The sequence below is a fragment of the Trachinotus anak genome, unplaced genomic scaffold, assembly GCF_046630095.1.
Source record: "Trachinotus anak isolate AG129_WGS33_773 ecotype Australia unplaced genomic scaffold, CSIRO_AGI_Tana_v1 ptg000031l, whole genome shotgun sequence".
NCBI lineage: Eukaryota > Metazoa > Chordata > Actinopteri > Carangiformes > Carangidae > Trachinotus > Trachinotus anak.
Window position 1 is genome coordinate 8,191,499 of NW_027273882.1, and position 21,181 is coordinate 8,212,679.

Genomic DNA, 21,181 nt, shown 5'->3' on the forward strand with positions numbered 1-21,181 from the left:
ATTGAAATTAGAAAATTGTGCAGATGTTTTTTTGAGTTGGATTGTTAAAAAAAACCCCATTAAGGCGGTGCGGCTGGCTCCAGTCCTGCCTGTAGGCTTCAAACGTCTCACTCAGCAGCTCAGAAACCGAGCTGGAGCAACAATAAATGAGCTCACATCACGGTTTCAGTCCTCCTCAATCGGCAGCTCGCAGCCTCCAGTCAGGAAATCCACCGGCCCGTCACAGGGCCGCAGATAGAAAACCAATCAGGCCGAGCGCAGAGCTGTGAAGTCCCCGGGTCATACCGAGCGAGGGCCGTCCGTCCTGCAGCCTGAAGGGTTGAAGCACTGCAGGACCAATGGTGTCTGACTTAGATCTCTGTCGCCTGCGGAAACGCAGACAGAGAATTACCAACAAACGTGTGGGGGAGGGGGCCCTGCACAGCGACACTGCCTATGAGTCATTTCAGCTTGTGTTGTATTTAAGTCTTGATTTCTCTGGAGGAAAACTGCAGCCAATGTAATGTCTGCATTTGTTTTTAATGCAAATATGTTAATAAAGTAAAACTGTCGAGCCACAAAAACATTCTTTTGCATAAAACTCATACAGTGTTATAAAACAGGTGAAATATATATCAGACCAAATGTAGCTGCAGTGAAGCAGAAGTGGACCACAGAGGTTTTCACTCAAAGAAAATAACATTTGAAAGCTGAAGATGAGGCTGTGGAGGAGGAAACTGAAGCAGTTTTCATTATTTAGGGAAAAAAAACAGATTTAAACATCCATAATGAAATCAAAGCACTCCTCGAGATGTTTTGAGGTTATTTCAGAGCATCTCTACAGTACTGTTTTCAGTGTAGAGGTTAGTGTGTGTGTGTGTGTGTGTGTGTGTGGGAGGCTGGGCATATAGAGGTTGCACAGCTCAGGACAGCAGTGGTTTGATGCCCGAGGTAACACAGAGATAATGAGAAGGGCAGGATGGCGAATCGCTGGCAGAGCAGACTGATGTTGCTGCGAAGGGCACAGAGCTGCCCAGGAAAATTCAGCGTCAGGCGTAACGAGAGTCAGACTCCAGAATAAGAGCTCAGACTTTCACAAGAAAACTAGACTGTCTTAGAAATACTCTGACAGATGTTTTTAACAGATAAGTCATGATATTTTTGTGGGAGAACAATGAATGAGATTTGATTTAAAAACCCTCTTTGCCCTCTTTTACTTCACTGCTCACAATTATTCCAAGGGCTCAGTAATATTTTTATTCCATATGATCTTGTTTTATTGACCTGCGACTTCACTGCTGGTTCCTCATGCTGAAGATCAGTTATGGCAAGAGCCATGTTGAACTTTCACTCATATCATAGAAATAATTGAAGCTCGTGAACTTGGTGGTTTTGAACCAGGAGCTCCTGTAGTTGTAGCTTTTGAAAAAGGAAGCCTAAGTTTAGTCGTCTCGTTCTGTCACTTTAACGAGTCAGGTACATATTTAATTAAAATGACATCCTCTTATCTTATTTTTACTATGTATACTGAGCATCTTTGGCACAAAAAAACCATCTCAGTGTAGTTTTACATCTCCTCTCTCAGGCTTCTCTCTGGAGCTCTAGTAACAACAGGTCAGTGACTTCTTCTGGGTAATCAGATATAAATAAAGCAGATTTCAGGTAAACACTCAGAGAAACCAAATCCTGCAAGGTTGGTCCAGGTGGGCGGGGCTTGGCTTGTGGCTGTTGTGACATCACAAAGTTCCAGAAGTCCTGACGGCTGGTTTTAAGGCTCAGTGTCTGAATACAGGCTGTGTGCAGCCTGTATTCAGACACATGGACATCTACCTTTAGACTGGATGGAGCTTTAAAGGACTTTAATTTTTGTTGATGGTGATCTTTCTGAAAGACATGTTGAATGTAGTGTTTTTGAAGTGAAAACACACCACATCAGCTTTGCTTGGTGGACATGACAAACTCAAAATGCAGACCCCACCCCCCACCCACAACACAAACCAATCAAAATTACAAAAATTCTAAATCCTAAGAAAGTAAGAAAAAAAAAACTATAATTCAGGAGCCTAAAACACAAAAGCCAGACCTCTGAAGCCAGAGCCCAGTGTTGATGTTTTCACCTCTAACTCTTCATGTCATCACGCTTTGACCTCAGAGTTTTATGAAAATACCTTTTGTAAACGTTTTATTCTTTGGAGAAAACAGTGTCACTGCGAGCTGTCCCCAGCTGTTGCTGTAGATGTTCATATTTCCTTCTTGTTTTTTCCTGAGCACTTTAAGGGCTTTCTTGTCCATGCTGGGAATGAACACACTCCCCTCACACTGGAAACAGAGTTTGAGAAAATAATGTCACCTTTAACTTTTATCATCTCTGGTAAACAGTCGTGCTGCTGAGAGAAGTGACAGAGGAGGAAGGAAAGACAGAGGCTGGGAGAGGAGAGGAGTAGGCCGTCTGATGGTTCCTCTCAGGGGAACCGACGGATGAATTACTTAATCTGTTAATCATCAGCTGATCACAGGCGCGCACAGTACACAAACGTCTGATTCTACAAAGACGCAGCAGAGAGGGAGAACTCAGCTAATTTGTTTCCCGTCTGATTTCGTCTTGCTATTTATTTGCAGCCTTTCCACTAAATGCTAATAAGATTTTACGAGTTGGGAAGTGTCCTCAGACTCCACACGAGTCTGAATATGTTTAGTGAGAATTTAATTTGACATTTCATAAGCGTCTTCCCCAGAGTCAGATGAAAAGATGGATGTAAGCTTCATCCTTGTTGAGGTCCAGGATGTGTTTAGCCTAACTTTGCATATGTACTGGGAGGTAATGTGAGGACTGCTTGTGTGCCTTTGTTAAAAGAGACGAAACCTCCAGTCTTGTCTGATCTCCACATCGCCTTGTAGTGAACGGTGTGGTGAAAAAAATCACATCCATCCGACTTCTCTCCTTATTTAATTGGCTTCTAATGAGGCTTGATGTTCACACAACCTCTGACTGTCCCTCAGTATTACACACCCCAACACACTGCTCTAGCATGTGGGTGTAAAATCAAAGCAAGCCACATTAGCAGAGCACCATGCTAATGCTAAAATCATGTTTGTTTGCAGGCTGCAGCTTAACGTTAAACCACTCGACTACTCTGCTGTTGAGTGTGAGAGGCTGTAGGAAGAAAAAAGAAACGAGTGGCACTGGTTTATTATCATTTAATTTCTGTATCATATGTGAAAATGAAGACACAGATCCACAAATGCAGACTCTGCTCTGCAGTGGTCAGCTGAACTATGATGCAGAGCCATTTCCAGAGCTTTCTGGTGGAGAAACTGTGCAGCAGTAACAGTTATGATACATCAGTCTCTTCTCTTTGTCTTTAATGTCTTGTTACTTTTTGGTTGTTACAAATACAAATGCATAAATTGGCCAATAGAAGTATTGTGTGTAACACAGGCAGCGGATTTTACAGTCTTGGGCGGCTCCTCTGTCAACAGAAGATTCTCTATGAAACCTAGAAAAACCTTCATTAAATTTGCTCAACATGCAGAACCTAAAATAAAAGGAGGAACTACCCACGGCTGTAAAAAAAATTATTATAAATAGTGAATGGTGATGAGACAAATCTCCTTAAATATGCAAATATTTAATATTTGTTTTTGTGAAGTTTGATTGACAAAGGTTTTCCAGAGTTGTAGTTAGATTGACGTCCAGAGGTGCACACAGTCGTTAGTGTGGAACCACAAAGTAAATAGATTTCTGAGCTGGACTGTACTTACAGTTCACTGTAGAGGTGAGTCTGTAATGCACAGTTTATCCAGGTGTAGTGTCTGTACGCAGCATGTGAATTCCTCGTGCACAGACATGCAGTTTGAATCCAATGTGGGATATTTGGATTCTGCTCTTTTTCATGGGATTTGTTGACTATAAGAAGTTTACTGAATGTCATGAGGGGGCGCAGTAAGGATCAAAGTGTCAGCCCCCCCCCCCCCCGCCACCCTTTTTTCTTTCTTTCTTCCTCCCCTACCTTTCTTTGTCTCTCTCTCTTTCCCTTTACCTCTCCCTCTCTGTCTCTCTCTCCCTCTGTCTGCCTCTCTCTCTGGAGGATGTCACCATGGCGACAGCACAGAGCGGATGCTGCAGTATGAGGACCAGGAGGGATGCAGCCTGTCTCCCATGGCAACCGCTAGTATAGGATGTGAACATCGTGTCGCCCACATTACCCCCACCCCAGCCCCCCCTCCTTGTATCACTGCTACCACTCAGTCTCTTATATATACCCCCCCCCTCCGCTAGTACCACAGCGTTGCCATGACAATGAGTGTTGGCACGTGGCGTTGCTGGGGGCAATGATCCCACCTAACCACACATACCTAGATGTAATTATCACACTGCTGCCAATATTACTGTCGCTTCATTCACTTTAGTCATTGTCACAAATCATTCACATTTAAAAAAAAAAAAAGTGATCATTTTTAAATTTCAAACTTTTGAAATTTTCATCTAAATGAATTATTTGTTGAAACAAACCCAGCAGGAATTCAGCTCACATCCTTAAATAGATGACTTTATTCATCCCCGAAGGGAAATTAGGTAAAATTAAAAATTGGATAGTTTATTAGATACATGAAGCTAAATTTACATTTACATACACAGCCTGGCTGACAGATGGTGGCCTCAAACACAGTTAATTTAATGTTAATTAAACTGCAGGTAACTGCAGCAACGTCACTCATGCTTCAGACTGTAATAGCAGCTGAGTGACCGGTGACCAGGGGTTACTACAACACACTTTAAAACACAGAGGATGATTTAAACACGGCCTCTGTTTGTTAGTGTAGAAAGTTGAGATCGATGAAAAGACAGTAACGGACGCTGAGGTGTATAAGACTGGAGTTGTTCTGTTGTACAGACAAAAAGAAGACAAGTCGTTCTCATAGTGACTATTACGGATGTCCAGGTGTCCACACAGAGACAGGTGTGCAATTAAAGACCATAACACACTTCCAGGTATCCATGTAGAGAGCTTAATAAACATCCACATGTCCATAAAGAGACACCAATGGGCCCACATGTCCAGATAAAGACAATAATGTACCATCAGGAGTCTGCACAGGGACAGTAATGGACTCCAGGTGTCCTCACATACATAGTGATAAACTACAGGAGATCAAATGGTTCAGAAGTGTCCAGACACACAAGACTCATGTAGGTTAATGTGGGCTAACTAAACCGTTTCAGGGCTGGCTGCGATCTATTAATAGACCCAAGCCACTTGCTAGCCTAGCATCATTAAGGCTACAAACAACCCATAATGCAACACTCTGTAGAAGCAGGTGTTATGATACTGTCTTCATTTAAAAAACAACCTAGTCCTCAAATATCATGTGATTCCCACTTCATCGAAGGTAGTTTCCAGACAAAAATATCATCTTGTATTAAAATCATAAAATCAAACGAGTCCAGATCTTCATTTAGATTAATTATTGATCAAATCAATCATAATGCATCAAATGAGACTGTAGCAGATCAGTTTAGTAAAAGGAGAGAATGTGATGTGTGAACTCCACCTCCTCTTTTTCTCTCTCTCTCCTTCCACATAATTACCATGCGTAGTCTCTCGCCCTTGTCTGCAGCATTCCCTCGTTTCTGATCTGCTTTAATTACCACCGGAATTTTAATTGGCGGGAGACAGCAAGGTGGCCAAGGTCACTCACACACACACACACACACACACACACACACACACACACACACACACACACACACACACACACATACACACAGGCAAGCTGGCAGCCTGACAGCCCATAAGGTAAAAGATGGAGGGAGCATTTGAGGTGAAATGTGTGTGTGTGTGTGTGTGTGTGTGTGTGTGTGTGTGTTATCTGGGAGGAATATTGCTGCAGTGTCATGTGGTGAATACAATGGATTTAAAATTTCTCCTTAGACAAAGCTTTATCGTCACTTTTGACCTATCATATGTCAAACATATTAATGTAACAACATGTTAATTTGATTATAGGAATTTGACTCGATATGTTTTCATGAAGAACCAGAAACATCTGGACACAGACGATAGATAAAGACAAGAGGGTCGAGGAGATGAAAATGATTATGAACAAAGTCTTTTGTGAAGCAGTGACCTTCTCTTTTAAATTATTTCATATAAAAACCATACAAATGAATTTAGGATGGATTATTTTGTGTGTAAATACAATACACACAAAATAAACATATTACATATTTCAGTTGCTGCACCGTCCTTTAGTTGTAGCTGGATTTGTGCTGGAAGATCTTGTTTATTTTCACTATATTTGAAAGTCAGAAGAGCGAGGATCCAGAATCCAGTCTGTCCTCTGGAGTTCCACAGTGATGGCCACGAGTCTTGCACTTTAGCCTGAGTATCAGATGCGTTGGATTGGAGGGTTTAGACATGGCAGAATGTCCTCCGTTCGATTTCAAATGTAAAAACAGGCCATGGCTCCCTCTGCATCAGTATCTAGCAAATTATGTTGTCTGCAATTTGAAAACTTCTCCAAATATTCTTCTGTGTTTTGCTGAGTCTAAAAGGACAAGTTCTGCTTTATTCTCACCATATAAGACTCTTTTATTGTCTATATCAGTGGTTCCCAACCTTTTCCAACTCATCGCCCACTTGAAAATCTCAAAAATGTTGGCGGCCCACATTCAACCCCGTAACAATATGGAGGCCAAATAACGTCTTCTCAGAGCACTTTTTATTTAAATGGTAATGGCCGAGCATTCAGGACTGAACTGAAAGCAGAGGAAGCTCAATTTTTCTCCTCTGTTTGGCGGAGGGAGAGACAGAGAGAGAGAGAGAAAGAGAGAGAGAGAGAGAGAGAGAGAGAGAGAGAGAGAGATCACTTGTAGATTCATCTGTCTCTTGATTCTTTCCTTCTTAGTTCTCCCTGTTGCTAACCAGCTGTCCATCTTAATTCTCCAGTCTTTACCATGGACGTGATCTTTTAGTTCACAGACTGAGATAGAAAACAAGTACACACACACACACACACACACACACACACACAAACACACACACACACACACACACACATATATATATATATATATATATATATATATATATATATATATATATTAAGAGAAAAAAAACAATGAAAGGAGTTTTAAATATTTTTTAAGATCATTTAATTTTAAAACATTTAAAAACATCATTAGATATATTTGATATAATTACAGCTTTTCATCAAAGTTGTACTGTTTTGTAAATGATTTGTCTGCCCACTTGCAAAAAAAAAAAACTTGCGCCCATATTATACTCTTATAATCTGTTCTTTGTTATCTCAGACATCACAAGATCTTTTTAAAAGCAGACTTTTCACTCTCCTCCTGTTCTTGCGAGTGCTGTGGCTCTGGAGATGTCAGAGTTCGTTGGTTGTCCACACAGTCCTTGTTCCTAGATGAATTTGGTGATCACCTGACTTTGACATTTGAGTTGAATACTCTGCTGCAGATATTCAAGGCATCTAGAAGATTATGACTTTTTATGACAAGTTTTAAATTCTTTGGTTGCCTGCAGAACATTCCCATCAGCCTCAGCTGTACTTGGTGTTTAGTGCCAATTAGCTAACATTGCTAACATGCTAAAGTTAGCAGATGAACATGCCAATCATTATACTTTCTAAGGTTTAGCATGTTAGCATTGCCACTGAGAACATTTTTGTATGTTGGTGTTAGCATTTAGCTCAAAGCACAACTGCGCCATCTTATCTTTCTTTTACTGCCTGTTCTCTTGCACATTGTCACTTTACTTCTGAAAAATGCTAAATGCTAACTGTTATTGTTATTGTATTAAAGAGCTATCAATGCTAAAGGGAGGTATATTTTGGGGCAGTTGCTTGTTGTGGTAGTTGCTCATTGCTTCTTTATCTCAACCAAGTTTTATGCCTCTTTTACCAAATTGGGATTTTCTGGCTCCAGTAAATCTGAGAGCTGGTGGCACCTCACTGGCTCCAGTGTGGTTCAGTTTCTCTCAGAAATAACTAATTGTCTTCCATGATGATGCATATGAAAGGAGTCAGTCGCAGAATAAAATGGATTGTCCCTTAAAGACAGAAAAAGAATGAAGTTTTTGTTGAATGGTTATCACGTTTTGTTCTGCAGGTTTGTCAGACGAACACGCAGCAGTTTCAGTCAGAGAAGCAGCATCACCTCCTTCAACATGCCCTCCAAACACAAAATAAGCTCTTTCATATGGAAATGGACTAATTGACTTCCTAAAATCCACATTAAAGGCGTGTATAATTGTGCTTGCTGTTTTGGAGCAATTAAAGCAGAATTTTCCCAACAGTTAATGACTATTATGGGATTTGCGTAATTGAGGCCCCGGTTGAATAAGCTTTGGGTTTTTTTTAAAAGGCTGATTCTCGTCCCCAGCGAGAGCGAGGGGAAATCCATTTCAGTGTCTCAACATACGAACCGCAGCACTTTGACCTCTGACTCAGACGCACAAAGCCGTTCCCTCTCGTGACCCTTGTGATGCTAATGTTACCCTCTGACAGCAGAAAGGCATTTTTCTTGGAGCTGGAAAACATCTCTCAACACAACAGAATGACATGAAATGTATTAGTTTTTGTGACGACCAGTTCTAACTGTAGCAAGACAGCAGGTTAAAATACAGGTCCCACGTATATCCAAGACCTCCAGGCTGATAGAAACATCTGAACCAAGTGAAATATATATTTCGTGATCATTAAATATTTATGCTGAGATCTTGGCAGTAATCAGATTTGTTTTAATTGTGAGCACAAAACAGGCACCTTGTAGTTTTGACAGAACGAGCTTCATGTTCTTTATGTTCTATAACAAATTTATATATTTTTGTCAAAATCACAACTAATTCAGAAGATGAGTGGTTCGTACACAAATTGTGGTCATTTCCATTATCATATTTAATCCACTGAATAAAACATTATTAATATCATTATGTCTTTATTTAAACTCGAAAATCAAACTTCAGGGCAAAACCCTTATTTACAATGATGCACAGTAGATACACAATAAAATACCCGTTCAAAAATAAGAACATCAATTAAAACAAAAATATAAATACATTCAATAAATAATGTAATGACAAGAATCAATTACAACAGGTACAAACAGAAGTTAAAAGGTTAGAGATTAAGAATCTAAGATTATTTTTAAAGTACTTTGTAGTGATTGTGCAAAGAAGCCAAAAGCAGTTCTTTCAAACAAGGTCAAAGTTATTTCTCCACCAGGTAAATTTTCTCCTCTTTTTACCTGCAATAAATCTGGTTCAACCATCACACATAATAACGACTTGGCAGCGTATTGTAAAAACTGCTCTTTATTCTGGCACCGATACTGATCCATAGCTTTAATATTCCCATGATTAAAAACTCCAACAGCTGTTGGTTTACCACAGCCTCAGGTCTCTGTGACTGTATTCAGATTCATCCAGACAGGCCAAGGCTAAACATCCTTTGACAATAGGTCTGGGCTGCTCTGTCCCTTTTCCACCGGCAGTAAGGAATTAGTGTCACACTCTCCAGATGTGGAGCTCACATCTAAAAGATGCATTTCATTTGTCTCACTGTGATCCGGTCTTTTTGTGGCGCAAAACTATACTGAAATAATGAGGGAAATTTGCACAGCAGTAGATGTAAACATTTTTAATGCAACAGTTTTTTTCTTCTCATTTTGTGACATTTATTCTCTGTAAAAAGACCCTCAGACGTGCAATATTTTCCACACACTGGCTCATATTATGTCTGCAACTGAACAAGAGATCCTGCTGTGATTCTAATAATAAGCTTTATTCTGGGAAGATTTCAAACATGACTGACAGTATTTCTCTAAAGAAGTTTGAGGCCAGTAAAAAACAGTAAAATACATTATTTTGTAGTTTACTGCCAAGATAGTGCAATGTCAGTATTGCAATACTAAGTAGTACACAGTATATGAAGTAGGGAAGACTGGAGACGGTTGCAACACTTTTGAATTTGTCTCAGTGACTCAGACTATTTGCACCGGACCAACCAAACTTTTACATATTAAACTTGCATCTGTTTGCTTATTACTCAACCCATTTAGAGATGATTACACATGACAGATCATTCACAATATTTATTTGAATGTAAGAATTCAGATCTTTCACCTGATCCCCACCCTGTGGACAGTTGCAACATGTTAAAAATACAGTACATTTCACTAATTAACCTTTGGTTTTTGTCCCAACAAGCACAGTTTTACAATAATATCATAGTATTATTTAATTATACAACTATATTATAGTATTATTTATTTAATATTTTAAAATGACTTTTAATTCCTCCCAAACAAGTTTTTTTTTTTCGGTAAGTGAGGCAGCAGATGTTGAATGTGTCTTCCTCGTGGGGCGAAGGTCTAACTGAGCATGTGCAGTATGAGTGTCATCACTCTAGCATGTTTCTGATTGGAGGAATGACAGTTTCAACTTTCCTCCATCAAAGTTTAACGATCATAAGACGACAATTGGAGTTGTGTTGTATTCACAAAATAATTATTTTATAATCATGAGAAAAACTGTGGAACACTTATGACCTCAGTGGGCTTCCATAACGCAGATGTGGAGCAGTTGTGATCCTTTATCCTTTGTCTATCAACCACTGAATAAATCTGAAAGGGCAAAAATAGCATATATGATCAGGGTGAGCCAGTCAAGTTGGGCTTGCATCTGAGTGTCGATGCACTTGGTTGTTCTCTGGCTGTGGAATATCAAATGTGAGCCAGTCTGGCCTGCATGCTTCTGCCAGAGTTGGCTCGGGTTTCAGATTTATTTGACCTGAGAATCAGCTCCAGTTAGCAGTGGAAGGTTAAGCCTTGGGCCAGTGAAGCTGAATATAAAATTGTTCAAATGATCAAATAGTAAATATGAGAACAAAGATGGCCATTGATCATGGATGTGCCCTCTGTCTTATCTCAGTGTCTACGGCTGCCCGCTGGCCAAGAAGAGGAAGGCTCTGGAAAAACAGCCGCTGGAGCCGGCTGCCAAGAGGAGGCCCTTCCTCACCTCCTGCCCGGGCGAGGAGGAGGAGGAGGAGGAGGAGGATACCGGCGTCTACACCAGCTATGAGAACGAAGCCATGGAGGTGGGGGGTGTGGGGAAGGAGCAAGGGGAGGTAGTGGAGGATGACGAGGAGGAAGAGGGAGGGGAGAGAGAAGGAGATGAGGAAGAGGACGGGGAGGTGGAGGATGACTTCTCCGAGGACAACGAGGAGCAGGGAGAGGAGGAGGAAGAGGAAGAGGAGGAGGAGGAGGAGGTAGAGGTGGAGAGAGGGGATGCAACAATAGGGGGAGAGCAGGCGGAGGAGGAGGAGGAGGAGGAGGGGATGGACGAGGAGGGGGAAGAAGTGGAGGACGGTGATGATGAGGAGGAGCAGGAGGAAGACGAGCAAGAGGAGGAGGAGGAAGAGGAGGAGCAGAATCGTCAGCAGGGTGAGTTTCTGTTTCTTACTTTATTATAAGTGAAAAAATCAGATGTTTCCTGAATCTTCTTAGTGTTTTCTTCAAACCTAAATGTTTTCTAATAATTACCAAAACAATTCAGATGAGTATTTTCATAAAGCTCCACACAGTCTAAAGGTAGATGTCCATGTGTTTGTGATTATAAAGCAGGTCCAGGTTCTATATTAATACTGTGAAAGTATCAAAGCCTCAGTCCACAGAGAAATGCACACAGCCTGTATTCAGAAACTGAGCCTTAAAACCAGCCATCAGGACTTCTGGAACTTTGTGATGTCACAATGAAGCAGTCACCACTCTAAGCCCCGCCCACCTTGACCCACCATCCAACCTTGCAGGATTTGGTTTCTCTGAGTGTTTACCTGAAATCTGCTTTATTTTTATTGGATCACTCAGGAAACAGTCAGCCAATCAGAAGAGCGACTTGGATCCTCTCTTCTGATTGGCTCACTGGCCTGTTGTTACTAGGGCTTTTTAGAGTTTTGGTTCTTAAAACCACAAATATATCTTCTGATGGAGATTAACACTTGAGATAAGCCACAGAAGAAGAGTAAATATGGACCTTTAACTATTGTATCGTATTATTAAGGTTTGTCTAAGTTTAGGCAACAAAAACTACCTGGTTAAAGTTAGGTGAAGGTCATGGGTAAAAGAAACCACGCTATCTGGGGACCAGTGTCATCGTCAGGATTGTATTATTTGTCAGTGGTTACCACAGGTAAAGCTGGCAGCTGTGGTTAACACTGGGTCAGACTCGGACACAAACCGGATGGTAGTTTTGTTCTGTGTACTCACTGTTTCCCATCCTTGGTTCTGTTCTCGTTCAGTAGTTGCACACATCGACACACACATTCTCCTCTTTCTTACATGTTGCTCATCCAGACACAGCAAACAAAGGCTCATGTCCTCCAGTTCCAGTGTGTGGAACATTATCTTTGTATGCAGACCCCCAGCTGCATTTATAGAAGCGCCTGTGTGTCCTCTGTCTGCATCTGTACCAAAGAAATGAATTAACTGTCGGTTGAAAACAGGAAATAAGTACTTTGTAGCTGCTGACCCCTCCGTCCACGCCGCCCTCCTTCCTCTGCAGACTACAGTCGCTCTGAACTCACACAATTTGCTCATTTCCAAAAGTCATAATAATGAAGCCCACCAGAAATCCTTGTCAGTTGTTACTGGACATTTGCCGAACCGACTGATGGAGGCATTGTTCTGGGGAGGACGGGGTCTTGGCTTTGTGATGCAGCTTGGTGTGTGAGGGTCCAACATGTGGGCACCAGACAGCTGAGCCCAGCTCTGCCACAGATCCCACATCTGGACGAGGCTCATGTTCAGGTCCTGTTCTGGGTCAGACTGGTGCTCGCTCCGGGCTGCAGTCTGTCTGCAGTGGGGAGAGGCCTCGGTGATGAGAGCTGCTGAGCCGAGTCGCTGGTAGACAGATGCTCTGTGCTCTCCCGCCCGCCACGTTTCCCTCGACCCCCCCTCCACCACCACCACCACCCCCCGTGTCCTCAATCGCTTCTGACAGCGCTTCACGAATAATCGGGAGAGGAGCTCTGCTGAGTTATTAACTCTCACCCTCCCCTCCCTTCCCCTCCTCGTCTCGGCGGACGTGTCACATGCGCTCTGCCTCGGCTTCTCCTCCTGAGGATATTTATGGCTCCTGAATCGGAGCACCTCACACGCCTCCCTTTTCAATTTCTCTGCTCTCATTCGCCATCTCTGTCCCCAAAATCAACAGTCAGGCTTCAGCAGGGAGAGCGCGGCGTCGCTCTGCACAGCTCTGGGTTGTATGTTTTTTGTGAGTAAACAGTGGATCATAATTGGGAGGGAAGCTGCTCATGTATTCAGGAATATATGAGGAGAAACTGGGTTCATCAGCGTCGCTGAGTTGATTAGAGGCTGTAAAAGCTCCATTTCCTTTTCATCTGCAGGATTTTGATTCTATAAATGAACAGAAAGTTACATTATCTGCAAAATGAATCCATTTCCTCTTGTATTTCTGACCAATTACCTGCTGTTTATGGTGCAAAATACTGAGGGAAACGATGGCGATGGACAGAAACTGGCTGTGATGTGAGAAGGGTTTGGTTTTTAAAAGGCCTGACGTTGTGTTTTCTCCTCTGACAGTGGAGAACCACTTCAAACCCGGTGGACAATCGAAGCTCCTTCCAGTTCAGAAGGACGACAACAACAACAGCTGTGCCATCAGCGCCGGGAACGGCACCGGAGAAGACTACGAGAACTACGACGAGCTGGTCGCCAAGTCGCTGCTCAACCTGGGCAAGATCGCCGAGGACGCCGCATACCAGGCCATGACCGAGTCTGAGATGAACAGCAACTCCTCCAACAGCGCGGGAGAGGATGAGGATGACGAGGAGGATGAAGGCAGCGAGCAGGGCGACCGGAAGGGCGAGCTCAGCGTGGACCTGGACAGCGACGTGGTCCGGGAGACGGTGGACTCCCTCAAGCTGCTGGCGCAGGGCCACGGCGCCATGCTGCCGGAGGACGGCTACCCGGAGGGCGCCATGGTGGACGACGGCCACGGCCACGCCAACGGGCGGGCCGGCATCGGGGTCAGGGGTCAGGCGGAGGAGAGTGAGGAGGAGGTGTGCCTCAGCAGCCTGGAGTGTCTGAGGAACCAGTGCTTCGACCTGGCCCGGAAACTGAGCGAGACGCAGCCGTCTGACCGCCCCGCCCCCCACGGTCCCCACGGACCCCATGGCCCCCACGTCCTCCACCAACATCTCCAGAACCCAGCAGACCAGCAGGTGGTGCACCACCAGAACAGGTACCAAGTCTCTCAAGAGTGCACTAAACACCCTGAAGTCTTCTCCTTAAGGTTTCCTTAAAATCTTCACTTACGTATTTAAGAGTTTCTCCTTATCTTAGTCTTATACTTAAGGAATCACTTAAAGTCAGTTGAACTGTTGCACAAAGACCTTGGCGACCAAAGTCAAGAAAAAAAACTACAAGGTACCTGTCACTTCTATAACGCTGCTAGTTTCCATGGAAACAGCAGAATCTTACTGCTGTAAAATCTCTTTACTGCTGTAAATGTCTTAAGTTTTTCCTTAACTAAGGAAAGCTTTTAAGAGGTACCCTTAAGTAACTTCCTCAGCTGAGGAGAAATGAAACCTGAAGTGTCAAACTGAAGGTGTTTCATGCAGCTGGCTCCAGATGTTTTTATTCCATGCGTAGATATTTTTTGCACAACACTGTGGCACATGAAAAATTGTGCAGGGAACATGTCGACACTGAGTTAATATTACAGTATGAGTGCTGCAGATCGGTCCGATGAGTGTTTGAATGGAACAGGGCCCACAGCAGACACTGGCCTTTGCTGCTTCACAGCCTCAGCTCACGATTTTCACTCCTGATCCTGCCCCAGGTACGACAGCTGCCAGCAGGGGGCCCCGGAGGAGCCCAGGTCTCTGGAGCGCAGCTACTCCGACATGGTGAACCTGATGAAGCTGGAGGAGCAGCTGAGCCCGGCGTCTCGAGGTTACCCGACCAGCTGCAGCCAGGAGGGCGACGAGGACACCACGTCTGTGGCCTCCGACCGCTCCGACGAGACCTTCGACATGGCCAAGGGAAACCTGTCGCTGCTGGAAAAGGCCATCGCGCTGGAGTCGGAGAGAGCAAAGGTCATGAGGGACCGGATGGCCTCAGAGCACACGGTGCCGCGGCGGGATCACCATCACCTTCGTGGCCAGGGTGAGCAGAGCCCGAGGCTCAGCAGCGGCGCTGAGGAGCGCAGGTCCAGGATGCACCACGACGGGCTGAAGAGGGCGTACTACCCTAAAGGTAAACCCACACACTGACCCTTACTGTGTTATTATTGATCTGTGTTTAGCAAAGTGGGACGACTTGATACTGTGTGCTGGTTTGTTCAGTGTGAATGCTGCTGGAGAATCCGTCCAATCAAAACGTCTCCTGAGCAGCAGCAGCTGTCTCATCTCTCCGCTCTCACACACTGAGTTTAAGGCTATTTTTAAGCTCTGAGATGTCAGTCGCCTCTCACGGCTGTTTTAGTGTAACACATTATAAATACATCTGATCTTAAACAAAGCTTTGTGTTTCTTCATCTGCGTCCTCCTACATGCAGATATTTCACATCTGGGAACAGAAACAGTTTTTACACTGACGCCTGGTCGTCCAGTGGCAAACTTAGTTCAGTCAGCCAGTGTCTTCAGACAGCTTGTGAACAGGTAAGGCAGGGGACTGCTTGGGGCCCCAGGCTGTTAGCCCCCCCCCCCCAAGAGCTGAGAATCTTAACTTCACAGCAATGTTTAAAAATGTGGCTCCCTCCCCTTTAATCAGCCAACAAACAATTTGCGATGACATCTCAGTGGGAAACCTCCCTAAAGGCGCCACATGTTGTTCCCTGGAAGATTTTCACTACAGCTTCACATACACAGAAGATTTTTTTTTAATCTAAAGATAATTAGATTAAACAAACTAACTGTAACTACCTATTTTTTCAAGCAGCTCCCCACTGTGGATCTTCCAGACGCCCTGAAAGGCAACTGAAACATTTTTCTAATTTGGGAAAACAAGACCTGAGAGGCAAGTTTTTTTTTATGTTTTTGAAAAAAATAAGAAAAATGATTCCCTCCAAAAAAAAAAAAAAAAATTCTTTTTTCATTTCACTAGCCTCCTGGGGTTTGTTTTCACAGACGGCAATGATCCTGGCAAAAAAAAAAAAAAAGATTCACTTGCCTTTCAGGGCTTCTGTAGCATCTAATTCTAACACTAATATTAGTGTAGCTGAAGTATCATGAAAATTAAGTCATTTAGAATAAAAACAATGAGGATCAGTGATTGGTTGTTGGGTCAGATCATTCAAATCTCTGGCTGCTGATTGGTTGACTGAACACCGTCAGTCCAGAGCCACATCAGAGAGGAGAGCAGGTCTGTCCAGAAAGTCCACAGATACGTCACTGACTGCTTCAACGAAGAAAAGTATCTAAAGGGTTTTAACAGTCACCAGATCCAGAGAGAAAATCACTAAGTTACCGACATGCTCAGAAGAAAACCTGCTGTAAGTGTTGATGAGCTCTGGTCCTGTTATGTGGGTTATTTACAGTGTGACTACGTTAAAGTTATTTAGTTATTTATTCAGGTTTTTATTTTTCTTTATATTTTGAAAAACATATTAACATGAACATTTGGAAGTATATTTTTTGTTGGTGTCAGATTATTTATGACATAATGGTGATGAACACTGATTAGAGGGGCCCCCTGGCAGTTTTTTGCCTATGGCCCCACTGGACCCCAGAATAGTGATAACCTCACCACATCAGTTATCAAAGCATCCGGACAACGTGAATCTGACACTGTTTTCAGAGACTTGTTAATTTTTGGTAACAAAGAAACTATAAAACTGCAGATTCCTCACAGACAAAGTCTCACTTTTAAAATCCTAAAAACACATCGAACACTCTCTGTCCTCTACAACAAATATCCCTGAAAACTGTTAGTGTTTGAACTGTGTTCTCAAAGTTGTCATCTGATCGTGTTTCCTCTCCAATATTCTGCCAATTTTACATCACCTCCTCGCATTATATTTGACCTGAAGCAGCTTTTACTCCAAAAATCTGAACCCAGGTCAGCAGGGAGGGAATTTATCTTGTCTGTCTGACTTACTGTAACCCTCAATACTGCAGCAGCCTGAGGCTATCAGTGCTATAACAGGAAGAAAAACCACATAACTGTAACTTTAATGTCTTTTTCCTCCCTGATTTCAACATTTCCGTGCACACTGAATGAGTTTTCTGACCTCTGGGCTCTCAAAACCTGTTAAAACCTCATTGTGTTATTTTAGAGATGCTGTACGTGGCCGCCAATGAGATAATGGCCACTCATTTTCTGCATTCAGGACCAACATAATTTTTTTTTTTTTTTTTTGCAGATGCATGGTTTTCCTCTGACAGCAGCTTATGTTGTTAAAATAGGCCGGTGTGGGAACATCAGACGGCGGCTTGTCAGGCATGAGTAATGGCAATCCGCACGGCCTGTTAGGAGAGCAAATCTCATCTGTGGGACGCTATCTGCGGCCTATTTCTCTAAATCCACTCAAATACAACCCCGTGCCGCCGGTAGGGAGTCAGCGCTGCGCAGTTATCAGCCTCGCAGCAGACTCAGACTGATTCATTAGTACGGAGGATGCCTTTGTCAGCCCACAGGGAGTTTTTATTAGTCCGCAGGAAAGCTTTCATTATGACGTGTCTGCATCTGATCAAGGACAGTGAGCTCAGGCCAACTCCAGGTGTCAGTTTGTGGCCCTTGACTCGACTCCAGTGCTGGTGACTGGAGTTCACATCTGCACTCCTGAAGTCACAGCCTTCCATTCTGCTGCTCTTTGTTTATTCAGCCACAGCCACAAAAGCTTGGCTGAAGAATTTAAATCATTTACTTATGTAAAAGTGGTAATACCACACTATAAAATACTCCATACTTAGAGTATCGCAAGCAAAAGTACACTTTATGCAGAAAGGAATATTATTATATTATTGGATGATTATAGAGAGCTGCAGGGATAACGTATTTTTGTCGGATCACCTGGATGTAAGCGCCGACCTGGTTCCTTCCTAAAACAGCCAATGAGATTTTTCCACACAAACTAATTTCTGGGTTTTAGGATTGATTCCTGCAGGACTCTGCTATTGATGTAGTAATAAATAAGGGATACTCAGCTGAGGTGGAGTTGTTTTAAAGTATTTTACAGCTGATTGTGTGTTTTGCATGTAGTCAGATAAATATAGTAAAATAGTATATAGTATATAGTAAAAATAAAGCAATATATCCCTCTATAGAGGAGTAGAAGTATAAAGGAGCCTAAAATTGAAATACTCAAGAAAATACTTGAAAGAAAATAAAATTTTTCATGAATGTGGCTCGTTAGCTAGCTAACTATGTTGGAGGATGACTACCCCATTCTGAATACAAATCACTGATTGGTCAGTTTCTCCAGCCAGCTGAAACACCCATCAGCGGGTACAACATCAGACCTATTCGACTCCTGTTTCAGGAAACTAGAAACAGGCTACGAGCCGACTCTGGCAGCCATGCAGGGGCCAGAGCCAGCTCGTGTTTGATGCCAGAAAACAGCCGACGGTGCCGACGCCTCTTTGCCAGTTACCTGTACCTGTTGACTCAACACCACCTCCATCCCGTCTCTGTCCTTTCCAGACTCTTCCAGGGGGGAGAAGAAGGAGAGCAAGTGTCCGACGCCAGGCTGCGACGGGACAGGTCATGTGACGGGCCTGTACCCACACCACCGCAGCCTGTCCGGGTGTCCCCACAAAGACCGAGTCCCACCTGAGAGTAGGTCCCACTGCCTGGATGTTGTTGTGTGCACTGAAAACACACTCAGTCTGTAAAAACTCAAAAATATGAACAATCTGACAAGTCATTTCAGTTCCACGTTGTAGGAAGTGGCTTTAATTGTACAGTCATTTCTCAGAGGTGGAGCTGCGTTGGAGGCAGGAATCATCTAATTGGTTGAGATAAACCTCAGAAGGGGGAGGTGAAGACCCCCAAATATTCTGTCTTCCTGTGAGCTAACCAGCAATGTTGGCTAAATACCAAAGTTGACCAAATTTAAGGAACTACAATTATCCACATATCATCTCACTTCTGTGTGGGAGAGATCACGTATTTCTTTCTGTTTGACGACAACAACCACAACTGTGTCAGTACATCGGTGGCAGAATGTCTGCAAAACCACTCAAGCTGTCTGCTACTTCAAAGTAAAATCCATTTTTTTATTATTAAAACTCTAATTCAGCCAAGTAAAGAAGATAGCTCATTCAGTAAAGACGCAAAAAACAGCTATTTAGCTGTTTGACTTCAGGCTAGCAATGGGGCTAACTGCTGTGTGTTAGATAGAGTGAACACCTCCAAATCAGTAATAATAACAGGAAGTTTCTCCTGTAATCTCCAACATTGTGTAAATTCAGGACAAAGACGTTTTTAGCTGAGATTTTATTCAACCAATCAGATTATTTCTGCCTCTGAGAAATGTTTGTAAATCTGAAACCACAATCTTCCTTTATTTCACCTTAAAGCACATGGGACCTTCTGGTTGGTTGACTTCATGACCCCAAACAAACGTAGTTTAACTGAAGGTGAAACCATGATGAGCAGGCTGATGCTTTTTTGATTGGAAGAACAAACGCTGACTTTAAAAATGACTTGTTGGATGGATTGTGTAGCAGTGAGAGTGGGACAATGTCGGGCATGTAGCTGTCCACCACCACGCACCCGTCCTGCATGACATCTGTGTTGTGTTATGTTGGAAGTGTTTTATAGATACGTTGGGTTTGACCTGGTGAGAACGACTGTGGAGCTGACGCTTTCAGAAATACGTGATTTTCAAGATTATGAATCAGAATGTGATGACGACAGCAGCTGTGTCCCAGTTCAGGAGCTGCTTCCTTCTGAGGACGTGCTCTACACCGGTGTGGTCCTCTGTTTGGCCTTTTTGTTTATGACCTTTTGTGAAGACCGAACTGAAATGAGACGGTCTGCTCTATGGAGGATTTTCGCTTTGCGTAACCAGCTGTACCTGCCCTCGTTAGAAAGCGTGGCTCCTGTTGCTTAGCAACCTTCGCAACTTGTAACTGTTTTTCACAAAAACTTGAGGTTTTAAGGTCCTTGGTTTTAACAGTTGTACCATTTGCTGTTGACCGGACCTGAAACCCGATACTTAGATTTAACTGTGTGACCCTCAGGCTCTCTGTCGGTGTTGTTTGCTTTCATAACCACCACACAATGAATCTCGGGATAGGTTGGGCCATGAAGGATCCATCTGTTGGAGCCTTTGTCGCCCCGGGGGAAAAGTACAGCCTAGTCACGCCAATGTGACGAAATTGGTCTTTAAATGCCACCTCCGAAGGACGAGGCCCCTGAACTGGCACACAGCTAACTAATGTGCGACGGAAAATTCAGGCGACTGGCGATTTTTACTACAGAAGCGAAAATTCAAGGTAAACCCTGATAGCTGCAAAACATTATCAAGGTTCTGAGTTTCAGAGCACAGCACTTTGAAATCAGCGTCCTCCTTTACTTTCTTTTCTTCCTCCCCATCACACCTGCCTGATGTCTGGTGCTGCTGATGTAACGTGAACAGCATGAAGAGTCAGTGTGATCCACCTGCTGGCTGCAAACACTCACAAACCACCTGCATGAGAGCATCTCTGAGCATTAATCACACGCACTAATCTCACAGGTAAAACGTACCATGGTGGGGTCACAGGGGAGTCACACCTGCAGATCGTAGCATTATAAAGACAAACAGGATGGAATATAAAGAGAGCAAACACAGAATAACATGAACAGTGGTGTTGATTTCTGCATAACTGAAAATGTGCGAGTCATGTTTTTCTTTGGGCCTCGCAGCTAAAACTCAGCAGCTACATTAGTGATGCCTCCAGTTTACGGGTGATCTGTCAGTCAGCAGGTTACTATGACCCATCGTTAGGTTTTGTTGCTAGGCGACATCTAGTGGTCGTAGTGATGATGACAGGAGCAAAGGGAAAAGTGCGGTGACGTAGTTTATAGAGCGACAAAGTCCACGTCAGGAGGAGGTTGGGGTGGATGGATGAATATGACCCAGGAGAGCGGTGTTCGATTCCCATGTGACAGGAGCAGTTGATGTTGTTTCTATTATCCATGACCGTTTGTTTCAACGTTTCAACAAAGAAC

General features: G+C 43.3%; 1 protein-coding gene across 1 annotated transcript in view; it reads left to right on the top strand.

Annotated features, from left to right (window-relative positions):
• The window catches only part of LOC139612264 (myelin transcription factor 1-like protein), a 60,191-nt gene that overhangs the window by 7,588 nt on the left and 31,422 nt on the right, over positions 1 to 21,181 (top strand). The window contains exons 5-8 of the mRNA XM_071467664.1: positions 10,932 to 11,443; positions 13,601 to 14,261; positions 14,862 to 15,277; positions 18,665 to 18,799. Coding sequence (XP_071323765.1) covers positions 10,932 to 11,443; positions 13,601 to 14,261; positions 14,862 to 15,277; positions 18,665 to 18,799 — 1,724 coding nt within the window. The remainder of the gene's footprint in view (positions 1 to 10,931; positions 11,444 to 13,600; positions 14,262 to 14,861; positions 15,278 to 18,664; positions 18,800 to 21,181) is intronic.